This window comes from Vipera ursinii (assembly GCF_947247035.1).
Source record: "Vipera ursinii genome assembly, chromosome: 1".
Classification (NCBI taxonomy): domain Eukaryota; kingdom Metazoa; phylum Chordata; class Lepidosauria; order Squamata; family Viperidae; genus Vipera; species Vipera ursinii.
The window spans coordinates 281,281,664-281,304,583 of NC_139512.1; the positions used below are offsets into that span (position 1 = coordinate 281,281,664).

The window sequence follows — 22,920 nt, forward strand, 5'->3', positions numbered from 1 at the left end:
CCATCCCATGTAAGATGACATCTGTGACCAAATGACAGTTATCATGTTTGTTCTGAATGAAGGTTGGAATTGGGCGGGTGCATGTCTCTGAATACTTTCACATTCTTTTGAAGCTGTCAATTTTGTTTATATTATTGAAAAGGTAATTATTAGTTCTGCTTTTTATTTTATGCTACTATTAACTGCTAGCTATGCTTTCAGATATATCATACAGATACAGAAATAAATGCTTTGAAATTGTACCTTTTCTATGAAATTATTAAATTTCCTTTAAAAAAGTTCTTTCCTACATTTAAATGCTTTCCTATTTATAAAAATGACTATAGCTGACTTAGTGGAAGACTATCACATAAGACAAATTAATTGAAATCCAGAAATGGAGAATATATAGGTCCAAACCATTTTGGTGGGGAGATTTAAAATCTCCTCTAGATCAAAAAGTATATAGAAATTATAATGTCTAAACTATAATTTTTAACTTCCCCCAACAGAAAATCCGGACCCCCTGCTATATTCCAGAATGTGGGCCCACTTACTTAGCATCATCAACTCCATCTCTCCACTCATTGAAACCCCTATCTTTCAGAGCAGACATGTCAAACACAAGGCCCGGGAGCCGGAGCCGGCCCGCGAAGTGGTTTCATGCGGCCCGCGAAGCCATCCTGGAAACAGTGAGGGAACGGCCCCCACTGCCTTGGCCCTGGCCCAGAGACCCTCCTTCTGCCAGAGACCCTCAGATCTGTCCCACTCCTGCCCAGGCCCCCATAGGCACCCTTGATGCGAACGATGTAGAGCTGGCCACGCCCACCCAGTAGGCCATACGCACTCTAGCCACGCCCACCCAGTAGGCCATGCCCACCCAGGCCACACCCACCTGGCCCCTTGAGGGCAACTGCAATGCTCATGAGGCCCTCAGTGAAATTGAGTTTGACACCCCTGTTTCAGAGCATTAAGTGCAGCATCTAGCTACCAAAAGTCTTCTCTTGCATTATGATTTAAGTTATTCAGAATATGGCAATATTTAAGTAAAAGCTACTTTCTTGAAAGTAATCAATTCTGTTAGCTGACTTTAGGGAAGGTAACACTCCCATGTTAGAATTGTAGATCGCTATAAAAAGTAGTAATTGCTTAACAAAATCCTATGCAGGCAATTTTTCATGTGACAAAAAGAAAATATAAAGTGTAAAGTAGTAAATCCTATCAAAACTCTTTTTTCCCAAAGCATTTTGTCAGGTTACCTTAAATATGAGTCATAAAATGCTTGCTATTTGTTGTATTCACTATTTCATTGAACTAACAGAATACTCTTCATTAAAAACTCAAATCCATTTATAATCAACAGCATGTGTTACATTTTATCTTGGCAAGAGAAGAGCAGGAATTTGGCCAATTTTGCAGTAGAAATAAGTGGAAAAATGCACTGCTTTCAAGAACTCAGTCCTTGGTTATTGTATCGGAGACATTTAAAAGCAGAAACTCTTCATGTTATTTCCAAGTATTTCTGATCAACAGTACAGTTCAGAGAAGCAGCTATGAAGCAATGGCATTTAGCTTCACAAAATGTCTAAATGGAAAAGATTTGCTCACAATAGCTAGGGATATCAGCTTGGCTTTTCCACAAAGTAAACAATATTATCCCGTGGTACCTTGTAGGTGTTGGGACTGTCTTATCAGTGCTGAACAATACAGCAGGGCAAATGTACAGCAGGATTTCTACTCCAAAAGAATATGAAGGCTCTACTTTTATTCCAGCTTTGCATTAGGCTTGTTGGTATATGTATCTTTATAATGGAGATTCTGGCAAATTCCCCATTGAAATACTCAATAAGTATTTCAACTCTTAATAATAGCAATCCCCAAATTGTGTTTTCTGCTCACCTGAAATTGACTTATATTTTTTCAATTACTTCAACTCTTATAGCAAGAGCAAAAGAAGCGCAAGAGGACTGAATCTTAACTTCCTAATCTGACAGGATTTTCCCTTTACAGTATATGCTTCTCCTTTTCTGATAGAAAGAAACCAAGAAGTTTTTAACAGCCCTTGTTTTTTTTATTTCACCACTAGTAAAATAAATAAGAGCTTTGTTTCACTGTAGGATATCAAAACTGTTTATAGTTGGGTTTGCTTGAGCCTGAAAACTAGACTTTCCTAGGAAGGAGGTAATTTGAAAGACATTAGACTGCTCATGTCAAAAGCTATGAGTGTTCTGTACCAGCCTGCTACCGGCCCTGCAGAAAAGGCAGGGACAACCCCTCTACAAACGGCAAGAGGCTGGAATTACACCTGCCAAATTTATTCACATAAAACAGAGCAAGACAAGACACCAACCATAAAACACGAGCTAAGAAGCAGGAACAATCCAAGCGGTTGCCTTCAGCAAACCAGCCCTCCCACACATTCCCCTTAAATACAGTTCAGGGCGTGGCCTCTCTGTGCCTCCTTCCGAGGTGCCCCATTGCCTCCCTCTGTTTACTCCTGACTGACTGCCTCCTGCGTCGGGCATCCTTGAACAGGGCCAGCTGTGGGTCATCTTCATCCACGCTGTCAGGCTCACACAGCTGGGTCTGCATCGTGACCAGATGAGAGGGGCCTTGCTGGGGGCTCTCATCAAGCTGTCCAATCCCCTCAGCAAGCTCTTCAACACCCCCCTCCTCCTCCTCTGAGTCGTCCGACCCAACTGCCGAACCCACAGGCTGACCCTGAATCACAACAATGAGCAAGAAATGAAGAGGCTCTCTGCACAGACAATAGATTTATTCACTGAATTAAACTATTTAGTCTGCACCCATACACCTTCCACAAGATGCCCCATTATTTCTAATAGACATGTCTTCATGTCTATTAACACACAACTGAATAAGCTAAATGATGGCTTAAGTCCTGAATCTCATCTCAAGAACTTCCATCCAAATAACCCAAGGAGATGACATGAGGTGATGCAATAAATAGTGGCAATCTGCTCAGCTCCAATTTATCTGGTAGGTCTGTTGTAGGACCACTTTCTTCCACGTAATGGCCGTGCTCAGTTCTGCACTATGGATTTAGTTGCAAGAGAGACTGGAGTTCCAACCTCTGAGTCCCCTTTTTCCTTTTCCTACATAGGCTGAAGTGGTGAATTTAAGCTGTTGTAAAACCCTGAAATGGAGGAGTCTGTCCTGGGCTTAGCACATGCAATTGAAAGCATAATCAAAAGGACTCAGCTGTTATGCCACTGTAACCTGATGGTGTAAAAATTTCCTACCCAGTGGAAATCCAGAAAACCACTACATGGTAATTGAAATACAAAAACTGTAATTTTCTGCTGTCCCTTAGTGGTCTACAGATCAAAATTTACCTAAAATTATAAGGAATAAAATGAATTCAATTGGACAACATTGTGGCAGCAGTGAAAAGGGCGGTGGCGGGGGGGGGGGGAAATGCAGTATACAGAAACTGTATGTGTGCACATTTGTGTCTTTAAATCAGTTTTGAGTTCTGGCACCGTAGTTTTCTTGGCAAGATTTCAGAAGCTGTTTGCCACTGCCTTTTCCCAGGGTCGAGAGAAAGTGACTGGTCCAAGGTCACCTAGCTTGCTTTGTAGCTAAGGCGGGACTAGAACTCACAGCCTGCTACTGGTAGTTTCCACTGGTAGTTAAGTCTGGTGCCTTAACCACTACAGTAAACTGGCTCTTGTGTACTAACTAAGGAAGCTTTCATATAGTAGACGATATTTACAGACCTGGCATTTAAAGCCAAGGGAATCACAAAACCTGGCATTTAAAATGCCATGTGTGTTACATCTGCATTGACAGCAGGGCAATATGGACTTTTCTGGGTTTGCAGTAAGGACGTTCTGGGTGTTAGCAAGATTTAAGCTGGATGATTTCCTGCTGGCTCTGGGATGGAAGCATAGTAGAAGAGTTGAATGGATTTGTTGTTAGTTTTGCTTTGCTTATATCTGTGAACAATCTGCTTTCCCATGAGGCACTAAAAGATAGGCTTTGGAAGAGTAACGGTGATGGGGGCTGTTACTTTTCTTGCCTTATGTGTTTAGGAGGTTTATTTCACCGAGTTGGGGATAGATTTTATTATCTGTTTGTTTTTATGATTTGTATAACACCCAAGAATCTGATATGGTATAAAAATATTAATGTGGCTATTATTAACATTATGTGATCCCTTCCTATAGACACAATACTGGTAATATTTTTATACTAATAAAATGTAATATTGTTTGTGTGGCATTAGGACATTTTTTTTAGCTCTGAAAAAATGGAAATAAAAAAATGAAAACATGACACATTTTGTCTAGCTTCAGAAGATGATAGTCTAAGATCCTCCTCCTCTCGGATTATTTTACTCATAACTGGATAATCTTACTTTAATTAGTATAAGTCAGTGGCAGTAAACTATTGTTTAAAGGTGTACATGTCACTTTGAGACTGAAAAAAGGAGCATCTAGTTTAATAAATAATACATTAAAAAGAATTCTTTTAAACAGCTTCTGTGCGTGGTGATTTTTAAATTATATGTAAACTCAGCACAACTTCTCATATTTAAACATAGTTCTTCTCAGTCATATGCAGTGGCCCAATGCATATTTCAGTAATACTTCCCATCTGTTTTGAAACTGGTTATCCCTTTTCAGGATACAGCAAAATAAATATTTCATTATAGGCATGCACATACAGATAGCAAAATAATTGCATCCATTTTAGAAGATCTTACCATGCATACAGTCACTGGCCAATGATGAACCAAGTATAATTTTTCCCACTTATGAAGAATACTGAAACATAAAATTAGAAAAAAAGTTTAACGTTCCAAAGGCATAATAACATTTCATTAGTAACAAACTGCCCCTATCCCTGCATAACAAATTTCTTGGTATGGTTCACATGTAATGCTTTATCAGGTTGTGTGGGTTTGTTTTGTTTTTTTGCTTAACTGTAAACTATGAAGTTAACTACAAACTGTGGGATTTAATTAATTAATTAATTAATTAATTAATTAATTAATTTTATTTGTATACCGCCCTTCTCCCGAAGGACTCAGGGCGGTGAACAGGGCAATACATGTTAAAAACAGAATACAAAAATTAAAAAAAGATTAAACAAGTGCCCAGAACTCTTAGATAGATTAAAACGCATTTAAAAGTAATAAAAACCCAACCCCCTCCCATCAGGCCAGGCCAGCTTGTTCAAAAAGATACGTCTTTAGATTGCGCCAGAAGGAGCGAAGGTCGGGCGCCATCCGGAGCTCAACCGGAAGATGGTTCCATAAATCTGGCGCGCCCACAGAGAAGGCCCTCCCCCTGGGGGCCACCAGTCGGCATTCTTTGACCGGAGGCATCCTGAGGAGACCCTCTCTGTGGGAGCGTATTGGGCGGAGGGAAGTTGATGCCGGCCGCAGGCAGTACACTTCAAATTAAAGTCATATTTCAACTTGGTTTATAAATACTGGCTTATTTAAATAATAGATTTTGCCTGAACCCAGAATACTGATGTACTGCGTTCCTTTTTGTTTCTATAACCTGCCCAAATCTCTTGAGATACAATATAAAATACAAAAAACAAACAATTTCTCTCCAAACTGCTAAACTCTTTCTGGCAATAGTATTTTCAATTGTATTCATCACAGAGCACAAGACAATGGTGGAGCAATGGTGGAGCACAAGACAATGGTGGAGCACAGCCTTGGTGGAGCAGTGGGCTAATGCCTCCTTACGTAACACCAGCTGCCTGCAATTAGTGCAGGTTCGCATCCCACCAGGCTCAAGGTTGACTCAGCCTTCCATCCTTCCGAGGTAGGTAAAATGAGGACCCAGATTGTTGGGGGCAATTAAGCTGACTTTGTAATAATGCCGCTTGGGGTGTGTGTGAAAGCCCTAATAAGCAGGCATATACATAGAATGAAGGCTACTGCTAAGCTTGTAAGCCGCCCTGAGTCTTCGGAGAAGGGCGGGATATAAACGGAATTAAAATAAAAAATAAAAATAAATATGGGGGCTATGACTTTTAAAAGCCAAATCACATAAAGTACTATAACATGTTTTACACAGACAAAATTTACTCTCTTGGAAAATCCCTTCCCTCCCATTATCACAAGGCAATTTAAACATACATTTCTCACTAAAACCCCAATTTTCCCTCACACAACAGCCCCACCCCTGAAAACCTGCTAGGCAAATATAAAATAATAGTTGGATACTGGCAGTTGGAAGAAAAACAACTGTAGTTATATGTGTTCAATGACTAAACAAAGCTTAAGTTCATTTTGATTATAACTGCTAACTCAGCTGCAAATATATAAGGGATGACTTACATATAATCTTTGACTTATGAGCACAATCAGGACTGGAATTTGTTGCAAATTATTGTTGAGTTGTGCCTGTTTTTACAAACTTTCTTGCTGTGTTCATACATGAATCCCCATGGTTATAAAGTGAATCTAGCTTACCCTATTGACTTTGTCAAAAGCCCCCTGGGAACGTTGTAAACCATGACCACGTGACCACAGGACACTGCAGCTGTTGTCAGCTGTTGACATAATAATAATAATAAAGTTGGAAGGGACCTTGGAGGTCATCTAGTCCAATCCCCTGCTCAGGCAGGAAACCCTTTACCATTTCAGACAAATGGCTGTTCAGTCTCTTCTTAAAAACTTCCATTGTTGGAGCTTCTGGAGGCAGGTTGTTCCACTGGTTAACTGTTCTAACTGTCAGGAAGTTTCGCCTTAGTTCTAGGTTGCTTCTCTCCTTGATTTGTTTCCATCCATTGCTTCTTGTCCTGCCTTCAGGCACTTTGGAAAATAGCTTGACTCCCTCTTCTTTGTGGCAGCCCCTGAGATATTGGAACACTGCTATCATGTCACCCCTAGTCCTTCTCTTCATTAAACTAGACATACCCAATTCCTGCAACCGTTCCTTATGTTTTAGCCTCCAGTCCCCTAATCATTTTTGTTGCTCTTCTCTGTACTCTTTCTAGAGTCTCAACATCTTTTTTACATCGTGGTGACCAAAAATGGATGCAATATTCCAAGTGTGGCCTTACCAAAGCATTGTAAAGTGGTATTAATACTTCATGTGATCTTGATTCTATCCCTCTGTTAATGCAGCGTAGCACTGTGTTTGCTTTTTTGGCAGCTGCAGCACACTGCTGGCCCATATTTAAGTGATTGTCCACAAGGACTCCGAGATCCCTCTCACAGTTACTACTATTGAGCAAGGTACCCTCTATACTATACCTGTACATTTGGAGCCCTGGGGCACCCCACTACACATTTCCCTCCATGTAGATGTGGTTCCATTGTGGACCACACGCTGAGTACGGCCGGTCAGCCAGCTACGAATCCATCTGGTGGTGATGCTGTCTAACCCACATTTTTCTATCTTATCAAGTAGTAGGTTGTGATCTACTTTATCAAATGCCTTACTGAAGTCCAAGTAAATTATATCCACAGCATTCCTCTGATCCACTAATTTTGTCACTTGGTCAAAGAATGCAATAAGATTTGTTTGGCATGATCTGTTTTTGACAAACCCATGTTGGCTTTTAGTAATGACTTTGTTTGCCTCTAGGTGTTCGCTGATTTGTTGTTTGATTATCTTTTCCAGAATCTTCCCAGGTATTGAGGTCAGGCTGATAGGTCTGTAATTTCCTGGATCCATTTTTTTCTTTTTTGAAGATGGAAACTACATCAGCTCTTTTCCAGTCCTCTGGTAGTTCCCCAGTGCTCCAGGATCTTTGAAAAATATAGTTCAGTGGTTCTGAGATCACGTCTGCCAGTTCCTTGAGAACCTTGGGGTGTAATCCATCTGGTCCTGGTGATTTGAACTCGTCTAGGCTGGACAGGTGCTCACTTACCATTTTTTTGCCTATCTTAACTTGTGTTTCTATTCTGTTTTTTATGGCACTATTTTTGATAGGTTGGTCTGTTTTTTCCCTTTGTGTAAAGACAGATGCAAAAAACGAGTTAAATAGTTCCGTTTTCTCCGTATTGCTTGTCACCTTCTTGCCACTTTCACCCACTAATGGACCAATCATTTTCTTCACTTTTTTCTTGTTTTTTACATGTTGGAAGAAGTTTTTTTTTGTTGTTATTTTTGACTTTGATTGCAAGCCTTAGTTCATTATGAGCCTTAGCTTTCCTCACTTCATCTTTGCAGGCTCGGACTATTTGCTGATATTCTGACTTAGTTATGTGCCCATTTTTCCACTTTCTATACTTGTCCTTTTTATCTTTCAATTTATCACAGAGTTCTTTATGCAGCCATGCTAGCTTTTTTTGAGAGCTGTTATTTTTCCTCTTTGTTGGTATTGTGCTACACTGGGCTTTTAATATCTCACTTTTCAAAATTTCCCAAGCTTCTTGAGTTGTTTTCCCCTTGAGGATTCTCATTCATGGAATCCTTCCCAAGCCTTCTCTAAGTTTATTGAAATTATCTCTCATGAAGTCCAAGACTCTAGTTTGACTGTGTTGTATTGCTTGTACTTCCATAAAGTTGAATTCCAATATTGCATAATCCCTTTGGAACCAGCTGCCTGTGGAGCTTAGGACTGCCCCCAACATTTTTTCAGGGATCAAATTTAATTATTTTTAACTGTTTTTAACTTTTGTATTGTATTGATGTTTTTAAATACTTTGTAAATCGCCCTGAGTCCTACGGGAAAAGGGCAGTATATAAATTCAATAAACTTAAACTTAACTTCCTCCCAAGGTTCCTATGGCTTCAACACCTTCTATCATTTCATCTCTGTTAGTGAGAATTAGATCCAAAATGGCTAATCCCCTCGTTCCCTTCTCTACTTTTTGGGAGACAAAGTTGTCTCCCAAGATCAAATCTGTTTGATCTTCCACTTGGTGCAGAGTTTGTCTCCCAGTTGATGTCAGGGTAGTTAAAATCTCACATTACTATTGTGATGTGCTTCCTACATATCTTAGTTAGCTGATTAGCAAAAAGTTCATCTATTTCCTTTGTTTGGTTGGGTGGCCTCTAGTATACACCTATGGCAATGTCATTCTTTCTCCCTTTTATATTGACTCAAATGCATTCAAGACAGTTTTCATCATTGTTGTGCTCTATTTCTGTAGAGATGTAGTTATTTCTTATATAGAGAGCAACTCCACCTCCTCTTTTATTTGGTCTGTTTCTTTTAAATAATTTAAATCCCTCTAGCTGTGTGTTCCATTTGTGGGTTTCATCCCACCATGTTTCCGTAATGGCAACAAATCATATGTGCCCTCATTAACCTGAATTTCTAGTTCACCCTGTTTGCTGTTTACACTCTTTGCATTGGTGTACAGACATTTGAATCCTTTATGACTGATCCTGTGTTTACTTTCTACATAACCTGTGTGGTGCCTGAGTTTCCCTACTGTCTTATCACCTATTTGGTTAGTGCACTTTGTGTGGCACTCGCTATTAAGCGCTTGATTTTGCTTGACAGCAAGGTTTATATTCTTGTCCACACACACACATCTATGTTACATGCACTGGTAGCCCTAGTTTTTAGATTGCCAAGGACAGGGATGTTCTGTATCAATTAACTCACTGTCCCTGCTGTTTAGTTTAAATATTCCTCCAGAAAATCTGTGAATTTATAGCCGAGTAACTCAGTCACTTTCTTTGATGGATGCAGACCATCTCTTTTGTACATTTTTTCATTGGACCAGCTACTGACATCATGACTAATATATCCAAATCCTTCCCCTTTACTCCACACCTTTAGCCACATATTGAATTGTGATATACACTGGCCTTTTCCATTTTGCTCTTTGTACACTGGTAAAACCTCTGAAAAATTAAGCCTACAGCCTATTCTGCTAATTTCCTGCCCCAAGCTCTGGAAATCATTTTGCACAGAGAGTACATCTTTTTGGGACAGATCATTAGTGCCAAGATGTACAATAGCCTCCACATCACATTCCTTGCTGGCATTCTTGATTATTTTAGAAATACACTTCTTGTCTCTACTGGCAGTAGCACCTGGGAGACACCTGACCTCTTTTGAAACCTCTGTGTCCTTTCCTAAATTTTAATCCCTTATAATTGAATCACCAACCAGAAGGTGGCTTCTCTTTTTGGATGCCTTTCTCTTCTTGCATGACTGATATGTAATACCTGATTCACACTTCTCCCTGTCAAAAACAAGTTCTTCATCTCGGACCACGGTCCTCTGCTTATTTGAGTTATCATCACAAATACCTAACATGCCAGTTGCCAAGTAGCCTAATTTTGATCACAAGCCACAGGGATGTTATGACAGTTGTAAGTGTGAGAACTGGATGTAAGCCATTTTTTCAGTTCCGGCAAAACTTTGAACAGTTGTTAAAGGAACAGATGTAAATCAAGGACTACGTGTGTGTGTGTGTGTGCGCGCGCGCGTGTACCACACACACACACACACACACACACACACACACTCTTTCAGTTTCAGTTTCCAACAGTGTCAACATTTACAGCGGATACCACAAAAATACAGGTGAAGATGCATTTCAATCTATATGAATCAATAGAATTGAATTTACTCAACGTGCTAAGCCATAATGAGTTTTATATTATATATTTACCTTTGGCTTAGCTTGTAGGTAAACTCTCTCTAGCAGCTTATGAACTATATTTCACTGTTTTCATGTTGTAATAATTAGCCTACTGTAGTTTGTTAATAAAATGAGATTAAGAAAACTATACAGTGAATTATCATGTTGCATGTTCACAGACTAATGTTGTCAGACTATGTCACAAGCATTTATTGTCATATTCATACTGAAAAAAGCCTGAAGTACTTCATTTACGATGGACAAAAATGTAACATAACTCAATAAACACATCTTTCAATTCTACATGAACCTTATGAGTAAAACAATAATTATGGGATCTTTTGTGCTGACTTTTTTTGGTGGAATTAACTGTACCTCTAAACATAGTATAATTATATTTGTTCTATAGCATTAAAACAACTTTAATAATAATAAGCCATTAGTCAATTGCAAATACCCTTATTGGAGAACCCATGAGCAACGTATTAGAAAGGGCAAACCAGTTAATTCCTAGTCATAAGAACTACTTCCATTAGGAAGATGCCCTCTTCCATGTCTCAAAATTACCAGGAAGATTGATGAATCCCCAAAATGCATTTTAAAAAAAGTCAGTGGGAAAGGACAGCAAACTATCTGGAGGTTAAGTATTAGGGATCTATTGGGTTACTGGATAAATATTTTCAGGACTACTTGTAAAATTGAATGCCATTGTCATTAGAGTTTCCACTTCAGATTACTTACCTATCAGCCAATAAATGGGTAGCAGATCCACAAAACAGAGCAAACCAAAAACACTCAACAAGCAAACCATAAGAAGTCACTGATTTCATTTTTATTTACAATATATCTATGAAGAAAGGAAAAGAAAAACAATGTAATGTTAATGATTATTTTCTCATTCATCAAGTAGCTGGGAAGCAAGTAGCCTTTTTCTCTATCAACAAAATCTATATATGCAGATTACTTTTTTAATAAAAATATTTTTAAAAGGTGAAAAAGTTATATATGATAAAGTTACATATTTTCAGTTTCTAACTGGAAATAATGATGATTAAGATTATAATACAAAATTAGAAATCAGTAGGAGTCTCGTAGCATCTTTTCCAACTAACAGATCTTATTAAAAGGTACAGGTAGTAATTGGACTGTAATTTGCATCACTACATCATGTGATCATAAAGTGACTATAGAGTGTGACATCATGTGATTATCCCACTTAATGATGGCAGTTCCTAGTTATCATCATTAAGTGAGAGCCATGCAGATCATTAAGTGAGGACCTTATAGGATCATGAGTTCAGACTTCCCGAAGGTTTCTCCATTGACTTTGCTGTGGGAATCCAACAGGGAAGGTTGCAAATGTTGAGCATGTGACCATGGGACACCAAGGATCAAAAATCACAATAATGTGACTGACTGCAGGATTGCTGTGATTGTTCAAGGACTGATCATAACTACCACTCTGGTGCTGTTAAAAGTTTGAACAGTTAGATGGATTGGTTGTTAAACAAATACCATCTGTATAAGCATTCGGGAGCAGTTCATTTTATCAGATGCAAATAGTGGCTGGATTGATACAAGATTTGAAATGGTGTGAGGTGGAGGTGAAGATAGCTTGGTTATGTGGATACAGATTATATATGGGTCTGTAACAGTGCAGTTGGCATAGATGTCAGGGGCAAAGTAGGTATCTGATGAAGTAAACTGTAACTCATGAAAGATTATGCCTTTTAATAAGGTGTGTTAGTTGAAAAGGTACAGCTAGATGACTCCTGATTTTTTTGCTGCCCTAAATTAACATAACTGTACTACTACAATGAATAATCTCTGCTAACTCAGAACATCATGTAAGAACATTTTAACACTTTACCATAGTTAGCTGTGTACATAAGTATTTAAAAAGAACGCTGATAAATAAGGAAAGGAATCATTTACATGACTATTTCTTACAACTTATCATAAAGGTTCTTCTGAACTGTAGATTAAGCAGCAAGTTTTTCTCATAAAATACATTAATAGTAATATCTACTTAAGAATGTTTATTAGAAATATTTTATATGAAATGCCATTCTTCCTCTATAACAAGCATGTCAAACTCACGACGTCACGTGACGTTGCGCGATGTATTGGGACTTTTTCCCCATTACCGGCAATGGGGTGGGTGCGGTTTCAGCGTGACGCATCCAGCCCGCAGGCCGGCAGTTTGACATGCCTGCTCTATAAGTTTCCTTGGATATTCAGACACTCAAAAATGTCAAAATGCTGTTATTTCAACATTGTATTGGTACACATTCCAATCCTACTGCAGATATGCAAATCTACATGCAGAGTGATATCATGGAATATAATAGGCTTCTAGTCTTCCTTCATCTTGCAGACTATGGAGTGCTACATGAAAAGAAAACCTACACACATCTCTGATTCCTTTGCCCTAAAAATGGTACGACAATATAGAATTGCAGTGTTTGACTAGGCACTGAAGATGTGATTGGCAAGGTTGGATATGGTATAAGCTGGGCTCTCATCATTTGACATATTCTGGAAAGATATCCCAAAGCAATAGAGAGAAAGGAGAAAGCATTTTTACACATATCAGATATCACATCTGTATGACCAATGGCCCAAACAATAATCTGCTTTCTGTAGAATACTTGTAACTGTATAGCCTAAAGATGAAATGCAGAGAACTGATTAGGGTTCCAGTGCTGCTATGGACAGTAGACTCTGAGAAAACAGAAGAGGAACTTTTATCTATACATGGTGCTCATGGAACAGATTTTAACATATCTGTAATCAGGATTGTGGGTGAGAATAAATAAAGGTTTAATTGAAAGGATGTAGACAAAAATGTTAAGTTTGCTGGGTATTGGCAGACTTTTCTTAAATAGTACTGCAAGCATGCAAACACAGATAGCAATTATAACAGATGTTCTGTTTGTTTTATTTAGCAGTCAACCTCTGATTGGAACATATGCAAGAACAGAATTATTTTCAAACACAATGAAACATATTAAGGCAGAAACAATTCCTCTTATTCATTGCTTATTTCTGAGCTGTTTGCATAATTTTTTACATTCTTGTGTTTGTTCTCTATTAGTATGACTACATTAATTACACAGACCTTTAGTGCATTTATACTGAAAGTAGTTTCCCCAAAATATTAATTGCTGACTTGATCTTGCAAATAGCCTTTTACAGATAGAAGAGCATGAGCCACTGAAGTATTATACTTTTCTATGGGTTGAAGAGAGGAGGATGTTATTCTTAATTAGTATTTCTAGTACTGCTTCTATAAGTAATACTGAAATGCTGAGGCATGCATTCAATATTGTTTTGCTGATCCCTTAAAAATAAAAGTTTTAACTTCCCTTTCTTATGTAAAGAAGTTCACCCTGATAATTTTAGCATTCATTCTGTTTCCTCTTTTTCCCTGAGATGCATGTAGCAATATAGTTTTTGTCTTACATTGTAAAAAAAAGACAGACTTTGGTCAAAAATTATAGTGCACTGTCTTGGATAGGGTCATTGAATAAATGCTACAGACTTAATATCTTTAAAGGATGTTCAATCATTTCTTAATTCATCAAGAAACTCACAAATTATTTAAGGTCACTCATATGTTCATTTTGCTTCTGTACGTATAATGCTTTTTAAATTTTTCCTGTATTATTTTCACCTTTATATTCTTAGCACTATAAATGTACAGTTTTGATTTCAATGATGTTTGCCACTGCATTTTAATTCTACAGTATTTTAGCTGATTTGTTTTAAACCACTATGAATCCTTTTGATTCAGCAACATACAAACAGAACAAAATACTGTAAAAAAATATTACTTACAAAATTCAGCAGGCTGAATGGAACAAGCACCACCCCCAATCAGGAGAGGGCCTCAAACTAATTAAAAACTGAAAAAGCTGATTAAATATGGAATACCAACTGCTTATTGGAAGAAGCTAGGATAGGGGCAGAAAACTAGGAACAAAAGGAAATGGAATGAAGTGGTCTGAAAAATGACACAACTGATATAGTGCAACATTTTTCCCCCAGATGTTAGTTGTGTAGATTAAATGGATAAAAGACTTTTCTAAAAGTTGATATGCGTTATAACATAAAATACCTTGGTTCATTGACTGTAAGCATAACATATAAATAAAATAATGTTATGTTGACCAAATCATTCCTTTTCAGTTCCAACTTTGCAGTTAATCAAGGGGAGGCTACATCTGTATTGCTACTAGTTGCCCAATAAATGGAATAAATGGACAAATGGAAAAACCAATCTCATCATTTTGTTGCAGAACCAAAGGAAAAGTCTAGGCTTTATTCTACTCCTGAATACTCGAATGGTCCATATAGAAACATTATAGAAATTTTATTTTGTGCCAATCAATAGGTAAGACAGCCACCTAATCAGTCCTTGAGCCACTAAGCCATGATAAAGTGGATCATGGAGCCCTCATAAGCATAATAAATCAGTGCAGATAGTCTTTTATGTTCATTAGATTGATTTGGCTATACAGGTAGTCCTCAACTTACAACCACAATTGAGACCAGAATTTCTGTTATTAAGCAAGGCAGTTGTTCATGCCTAATTTTATGATTTTTTTGTCACGATTGTTAAGCAATTCCTGCAGTTGTTAAATGAATCATGTGTTTGTTAAGCAAATCTAGCTTCCCCCATGGATTTTGCTTATTGGGAGTCAGCTAGGAAGGTTGAAAATGGTGATTACATAACCCCAGAACACACTGCAACCATTGTAAATACATGCCTATTGCCAAGAGCCCAAATTTTGATTATGTGACTATAGGGATGCTGTGGTGGTTTTATGAAGACTGGTTGCAAGTCACTTTTTTCAGCACTGTTGTAATTTTGAACAATCACTAAATGTATGGTTATAAGTTGAGGACTATCTGTACCTGCAGGTCACACAGAACAATGAGCAACCAGCCAAATTTTAGGTCGGTGTATCATACAAACCCATTTGGTATGAGTACTTCATGATTTAGTCCATCATATAAACTCTCATATTAAGTAAAACATTGCTCCTTTAGGTATGGGCAAGTGCTATGATTTAATCTTTGATATGGTTGCCTTTTAAGATTGATGTTAATATGGAGTTAAACCAAGTTAGTTTTGAAAGGTAATTGCTTCATGTGTACAAATGGTATAATAATCTTTCAAAGCTAATTTGGTCTAGCTCAGGGGTAGGCGACCTCAGCTCTTTTAGGACTCATCAGTGGCGTAGCGTGGGGGGTGCAGGGGGGGCCGGCCGCACCGGGTGCAACATCTGGGGGGGCGCGCTTGCACTGAGCTGCTCAGGGAGCCCCAAGGGCTGCACAGAGTTGGCTTGGCTCCGCTCTCGAGCTGCTCTTTCTTGCAAAGCGAAACGAGTCCGGCAGGTGAGATGGGCGGCCACATAAACTGAATAAAATAAATAGAAGCGGCCAACTCTCCGCCCAGGCTCAGGCCAACCGCAAGCGCCCCGCAGGCGCCCTGGCAGGTTTGGCCGAGCGAAGACGGACCCGCTGGCCGGCTGGCCTAGCTTCGTGCGCATGCGTGGCTTTATTTAGCGGGGCTCACATGCGAGCTTGAATGCAGCGGCTCTTGCAGGTCGGAGCTCCGCCCAGCCGCCCTCGAGAGGGACCCGGAAGCATCCCGCATGCGCGCGACTCTTCTTGGAAAGTCTACGCCGCTGCGGGGCGCGTCTTTTCAGCAGTGCCGTGACGTCACCGCCCGCCCGCCCCTCTATTTCCGCTTCCGGTTGCCTTGCCCCGCCCCGGGTGCTGACAACCCACGCTACGCCACTGGGACTCATGGACTTCAATTCCCAGAATTCCTGAGTCAGCATAGTTGACTCAGGATTTCTGGGAGTTGAAGTCCATGAGTCATAAAAGAGCCAAGGTTGCCTACCCCTGGTGTAGCTCTACTCAATGCCTAGATGAAGGCAGCCAGAGATCTCATAGATTGTACCATTTTATGGAAATACATCTGTCATTATGTTATATATCTAATAACTTTAAGTTATATGCAAGAATTACACACTAGTTCTCATCAAGGTTTCAGCTAAACAAAACAACACAGAAGAGTTCTGTCAAACTGTACAAAACAAAAACTCGAGGCATATTTTAAGAGCACATCATAGAAATTAGTTTCCTAAAAACATTAAAACCGATTGAAGTAGCAAATTCTCAAATATTATCCAAAGGTTTAATTTTTGTTTAGTTAATGTAGGTATTTTTGCTTCACATGAAAGAAATGTCACACTGAATAAACGCAGATTCTAAAGAAGCAAACCTGAGAAACCGTTTCTTTTTATCGAGACTTATCGAGGCTTATCCAGAAGTCCTCTCTGATAAATAAAGCAGACTGCTCTTCCGTCCGAAATGAGTTCAAGAGAAATCAAAATACAAACCTTCCAAGGATCCATTTCTTACAGCCTCTACCGCAGGGCTCTTCAAACTTGGCCCTTTTATGACTTGTGGACTTCAGCTCCCAGAATTCCTCAGCCAGTGTGCCTGGCTGAGGAATTCTGGGAGTTGAAGTCCACAAGTCATAAAAGGGCCAAGTTTGAAGACCCCTGCTCTACCGGATAGTTCGCCGTATTTCTCGACGGATATATTGCGGGGCAAAGTACCAGCATAATTTTTTTTCGATACAAAGCCATTTTTAGAAGCACTATAATTAACCAATCCTAATTCCGATTTGTTTCGAAACAGAACCGCACGCTAATCAAAGAACTGAAATTATCCCTACTTGAAAACCCACTTCAAAACAGAAAGACTTACTATCCAAGATTCAGACTTCAGGAGCTGAACTTTTTAATTAAAAAGTCAAAAGCCTCGCGACTTTGTTTTGTCTGGCTTGCGAAAACCAATCAGGAAACCTTAGGTCCGTGTACTTTCGCTTCCCTATAGGGGCCAGCACTTCCGCTGCGGCATTAAATCCCGCCCATTTAACTTTCTTGCTCTGCTGGGTGGAAGACAAAGAAAAGGGGTTTGTTTGTGAAATACGTTGCCTCTCAACATTGCTTAAGATTCTAATCGCTTGTCTTCCGTATGATTAATGTTAAACATATGTGCATACATACATGTAAGGCTATATCCTTTTCAGAGGTCCTATATCCCCGCTATAGGAGATAGTTAGCGCTATGAAATACAGTAATACCATAAACGATTGTACACTTGATAAGTTTGTGATTTTTAAACTATTGATACGTTTATTAAATCAGTCTAGGCGAGTGTATATCCGATATGCTGGGAAATATCTCCTTTAAAATTGGTGTAACTTTCAAACTTGAAACAGTCTGATCATGTGTAATTAATTAGCACCCATCTACTCTAATCTTTGGCTTTGCCAAATCTGACATCATAAATGGGAATTTTGGTATTTTTGTGAAACACTTAAAGACTATAGGTTTATTCTATAGATCCTGCATTGGAAATGTTCTATAAATTCTACAAATATTTTCAAATATTTAAATAACCAACTAAATCATGGTTCAAGGTTTTTAAGAAGAGACTAGACAGTCAGTTGTCTGAAATGATATAGGGACTCCTGCTTGAGCAGGGGGCTGGATTAGAAAACCTCCAAGGTCCCTTCCAGCTTTATTCTGATTGATTAAAAGGAAGACAAATGTGTTGTATCCAAATGTACTATTCAATCCTAGACAGTTTGATTAGTATTGAGCACACTCAGCTTAAACATAAGTATATTGTGTAGATACAAACTATTGTATTAGTTGCAAACTCACATAAATCAGAATGAACTATAATGAAGGATAATTCATATTTTATAATGGAGATCCTTTTGACACAAATGCTGAATTTGTTCAGCAATATTTGTGATTTTCCAGATGTTTTTTAAAATATTTTGAGAAATGTATTTCAAAGTTTATTTTTTACAAGATTACTGTTTCAAACATGAAACAACCAAGTACCTATAGAACCCATGAATAGCCTCTAAGGCAGGGGTCTTCAAACTTGGCCCTTTTATGACTTGTGGAGTTCAACTCCCAGAAATCCTCAGCCAGACACGGTGGCTGAGGAATTCTGGGAGTTGAAGTCCACAAGTCATAAAAGGGCCAAGTTTGAAGACCCCCTGCTCTAAAGCATGGCCACAGTTTTTACAGCCCTTAGTGTTTCATTACCGTATTTTCCGGTGTATAAGACGACTGGGTGTATAAGATGACCCCCTACATTTCCTGTTAAACTATAGGGTTTGGGCTATACTCAACGTATAAGACTACCCCTCTTTCAACGCACACCAAATAAAAATTAAAAAACATCAGATTTGATTTTAATATGGTAATTTTAGTTCAAATGCTTATGACATGCAGGTGCTTAGTAGGAAAACTGTCACTTATAAACATAAGGCTGTTTGTCATCAAACATGTAAACATAAAACAGTGCAAGTGGATTAAACTATAATAATAATAATAATAATAATAATAATAATAATAATAAGAAGAAGAAGAAGAAGAAGAAGAAGAAGAACAAGAAGAAGAAGAAGAAGAAGAAGTTGGAAGGGACCTTGGAGGTCATCTAGTCCAACCCCCTGCTCAGGCAGGAAACCCTATACCATTTCAGACAAATGGCTGTCCAGTCTCTTCTTAAAAACTTCCAGTGTTGGAGCATTCACCACTTCTGGAGGCAGGTTTTTCCACTGGTTAATTGTTCTAACTGTCAGGAAGTTTCTCCTTAGTTCTAGGTTGCTTCTCTCCTTGACTAGTTTCCATCCATTGCTTCTTGTCCTGCTTTCAGGTGCTTTGGGGAATAGCTTGGCTCCCTCTTCTTTGTGGCAGCCCCTGAGATATTGGATCACTGCTATCATGTCACCCCTCACCCTTCTCTTCGTTAAACTACACATACCCAATTCCAGCAACGTTCCCTATTTTCCTAATTCACTTTTTCACTGTTCCTAATTCACTCTAAAGCTTTCCCTGCGCAGAGCCTTAAGTAACACCAGCTGCCTGCAATTAGTGCAGGTTCTCATCCCACCAGGCTCAAGGTTGACTCAGCTTTCCATCCTTCCAAGGTAGGTAAAATGAGGACCCAGACTGTTGGGGGCAATAAGCTGACTTTGTAATAATGCTGCTTGGGGGTGTGTGAAAGCCCTAATAAACAGGCATATACACAGAATGAAGGCTATTGCTAAGCACATTGATTTGTGCTTTAAATTGTAAGCCACCCTGAGTCTTTATGTGTCCTTAGAGCTAAGCAGCTGCTCTGCTGCGGCATTCCCCACCTGCCTTTCAAGTTGGGATAGACTACAGCTGCTCTTCAACTTTAGAAGGAAAGACGCCCAGACCCCAGCCTGTAAAAAATCACAGACTGCAGCTTCTTCTCCAATTGGTCCCGCTTTCCCTGCACAGACTAAATGGGAGATCCGCTCCAGGTTTTCCAGCCAGCCCTGTCCCTAAATTTTCAGCACCAGCGTATAAGACGACCCCTAACTTTTGAGAAGATTTTCATGGGTTAAAAAGTAGTCTTATACGCTAGAAACTACGGTATTTTCTTTTACCCCCCAGTGGTTGGAATATGGTTGGGGGATGTGGCCACCCCCACGGCTGTTGCTGCACTGCTGGCGGCTGCTGTCCCCCCTGTGGCTGTGGCATCCCCAATTGCTGTAGGTCCCCCAGTGGCCTCAGCGGCTGCTGAAGTACCACCCCCAGTGTCTCAGAAAGTTTCAGCTAGTAAATAACCTTTGCAGTCAAATTTCTTTGACAGACTACTTTGAAGACTGTTGCTTTTAAAAATTAGGACATGTATTTTTAGTGCCACCTACAGCATGATTCTAGATAAAAAACACATCAGAAGGTTTAACTCTCATTGCCCAGTACCATGCAGAAAAGTTACATGTATCCCAGTAATGTAGGGTTAATCTATTACTTTGGGGAGGCATTTCCAACATTTTATTGCAGAGACACTGTTTAACACAAAATATTCAGTTTTTGTTAAAGAATTGGATTTTACAGTGCCAGAAAAGGTGGCTCTCTTAGAAAAGTTTGTTCAAGCTTATTTGTTCTGATGAAAATTCTTAGAATGTGCACTGCAGGAGCAAGAAAATCCAAAGGAACCCTAACATTTTGGAAATAATGGCAGTTGATCAAGCTGATAAATAATATTTATATTCAATTAATTTTCTATTAGGCATTTATTAACTGGAACAATTCTACTCTTTGCAGTTAGCAATTTCATTTATGGTATCTTTAAAGTATTATTTTGTGATGCCACGTTTTTCTCTTAGGTCTTCAGCTACTTTAAAATTGTAACACAATAGATACAGGTGCTAGACACACTGTCAATCCTATGAAAATATATTAAAAATGGTTCACATGCCACATCCATTATAGTGCACATTTTCAACATGAAAGTCTCTGGTCTAAACATACTTATCTGAAAGTTCAAATCATTGCAGCCTATACTTCTAAGATTAACTTATAAGTGGTTATTTTTAAATGTTTAATTAATTGCTCATCTTTGTTAAAAATGAAAAAAAATAATTACATATTAGTGGCTGGAACTAACAAGTCCAATTAAATTATTTGTTGATTACTTCAAAGTATAATGCTCCTGACAGCAGATAAAACTGGGCTGAAAATATGAGTTGATTTGCAATTTATTTATTTAGGGAAAGTTATTTTTATATTGTATAAGTAGTCCTTGACTTAATCATTCATTTAGCAATGCTTCAAAGTTATATCACTGAAAAAATGACTTAAACCGCTCTTTGCACTTAAAAGTGTAGCAGCATCTCCATGATCACATGATCAAAATTTTAAGTGTTTAGTAACCAGCATGTATTTAGGATGGTTGTAGTGTCCTGGAATCGTATGATTGCCATTTGTGACCTTCTCACCCGGCTTCCAACAAGCAAAATCAATGGGGGAGGCCAGATTTATTTAACAACACATGGTTCACTTAATAGCTATAGCGTTTCGCTTAACAACCGTGACAAAAAAGGTCATATAGAAGATTATAAAGTCATAAAAACAACTGCCTTGCTTAGCAATAGAAATTCTGGTCCCAGTTCTGATTGTAAATCTTGGACTGCTTGTATCCTTATAGCAACTACCATGGACAGCAATTCCACATAACAGCTGGTCAAAGTACTGCACTCTAGAAAAAGTGGTCGATTTCATCTCTACTGGGTCCCATAATTCTTGCTCCAGCACTGATAAGTGACATAAAATTTGAAGATTTACACAACCAAGAAACAGGGATGGAAAACAATGTACTCGTCTACATTCCGTACTTCTATGTAAGGTTTAGAAAAGATAAATGTTCTCTTGTAGGTCTATTGACTACATTGACGTTACTTTCATATTATTGCCAAGAACGTTGTTTGCTAGTATCTTTTTTCTCTTTGACTCCCTCTTGGTTACAGCGTGATTTCCTAGTCCAGGGGTCGGCAACCTCGGCTCTTTTATGACTCGTGGACTTCAACTCCCAGAATTCCTGAGCCAGCATAGCTGGCTCAGGAATTCTGGGAGTTGAAGTCCACGAGTCATAAAAGAGCCGAGGTTGCCTACCCCTGTTCCAAACTACAGATCCAGCACTGCTTCCCTCCCACATTATTTTTTTATTATTATTTTTTTACTGTATTCCATCCTAAGGAGGTCATCGGGAGAAGAGGAAAAAAAAAAACCCCAAGTTATCCCTCCCACGTCTCTTTTCTAGGGAAGGAATGGTTATTTTGCTGGAAAAACACCCACCCACCCTAGGCTGGCCATCAATATTCCACTTCTTGCAGCTGGCGGGACCTCCCGCGTGGGAAGCCGTGGAACTTTTTTTCCGCTCGCGCAAACCCAACCCGAACTCGATCAAAATTCGCCGCTTCATAAAAGTAGTCCCGCCTCTGCGCCTCTCCAGCCAATCGCGGAGCCGGGTGCCAAGCGCGGCCGCTCGCACGCTCCAGGCGCCTAAAAGCGCGGCTGGCCGCACACTTGGCGCGGGTGACGCTTCACCTGCTCCTCCGAGGGGACGGGGAGGCCGGTTGGTCACGTGCTTCGGCGAAGCCCCTCCCCTTCCTCGAGGAACGAATCTGCGAGGCTGGGTAGATCGCGGCTACAGTTTAGGCGGTTGTCAGGGAGAAGCAAGATGGCGGCGACGACGACGACGACGGAGGAAGATACGGAGCTGAGAGATCTCCTCGTGCAGACGCTGGAGACGAGCGGCGTGCTCAACAAAATCAAGGTGAAGGGTGCGAAGGGCGGGGTTTAAGCGTTAGGTTTGTAGGGGCGGGGGAAGAGAGGTGCGAAGCGCGTGCTTGCATACTCGAGAGGACGGGAGCGCTCTAGAGCGAAGCCGCCGGTTGCGCGGGCCGCAGAGAGGAGAGCGAGGAGACGCCAACAGCCCGCCGCGACCATGCCCGCTTTCAGGGAGCCGAGCGGGGG

At 39.6% G+C, this 22,920-nt stretch overlaps 2 protein-coding genes across 4 annotated transcripts in view; one reads left to right on the forward strand and one right to left on the reverse strand.

The window, feature by feature from the left end:
- RNASET2 (ribonuclease T2) overlaps positions 1-17,435 on the reverse strand; it is a 35,175-nt gene extending 17,740 nt beyond the window's left edge. The window contains exons 1-3 of one of the 2 annotated variants that reach the window (XM_083366433.1): positions 17,312-17,435; positions 11,264-11,369; positions 4,709-4,769 (exon numbers count right to left, since the gene is read on the reverse strand). In XM_083366433.1, the coding sequence (XP_083222559.1) occupies positions 4,709-4,769; positions 11,264-11,352 (150 nt within the window). In that variant the 5' untranslated portion in view covers positions 11,353-11,369; positions 17,312-17,435. Of the gene's footprint in view, positions 1-4,708; positions 4,770-11,263; positions 11,370-16,938; positions 16,972-17,311 lie in introns of those variants that run through there. The other variant, XM_083366434.1, reaches the window with a different exon arrangement.
- A 5,172-nt stretch (positions 17,436-22,607) lies between these two features.
- Positions 22,608-22,920, forward strand: part of CEP43 (centrosomal protein 43) — a 35,229-nt gene continuing 34,916 nt past the window's right edge. For both annotated transcript variants that reach the window (XM_083357554.1, XM_083357555.1), the window contains exon 1: positions 22,608-22,720. In XM_083357554.1, coding sequence (XP_083213680.1) covers positions 22,625-22,720 — 96 coding nt within the window. In that variant the 5' untranslated portion in view covers positions 22,608-22,624. The remainder of the gene's footprint in view (positions 22,721-22,920) is intronic.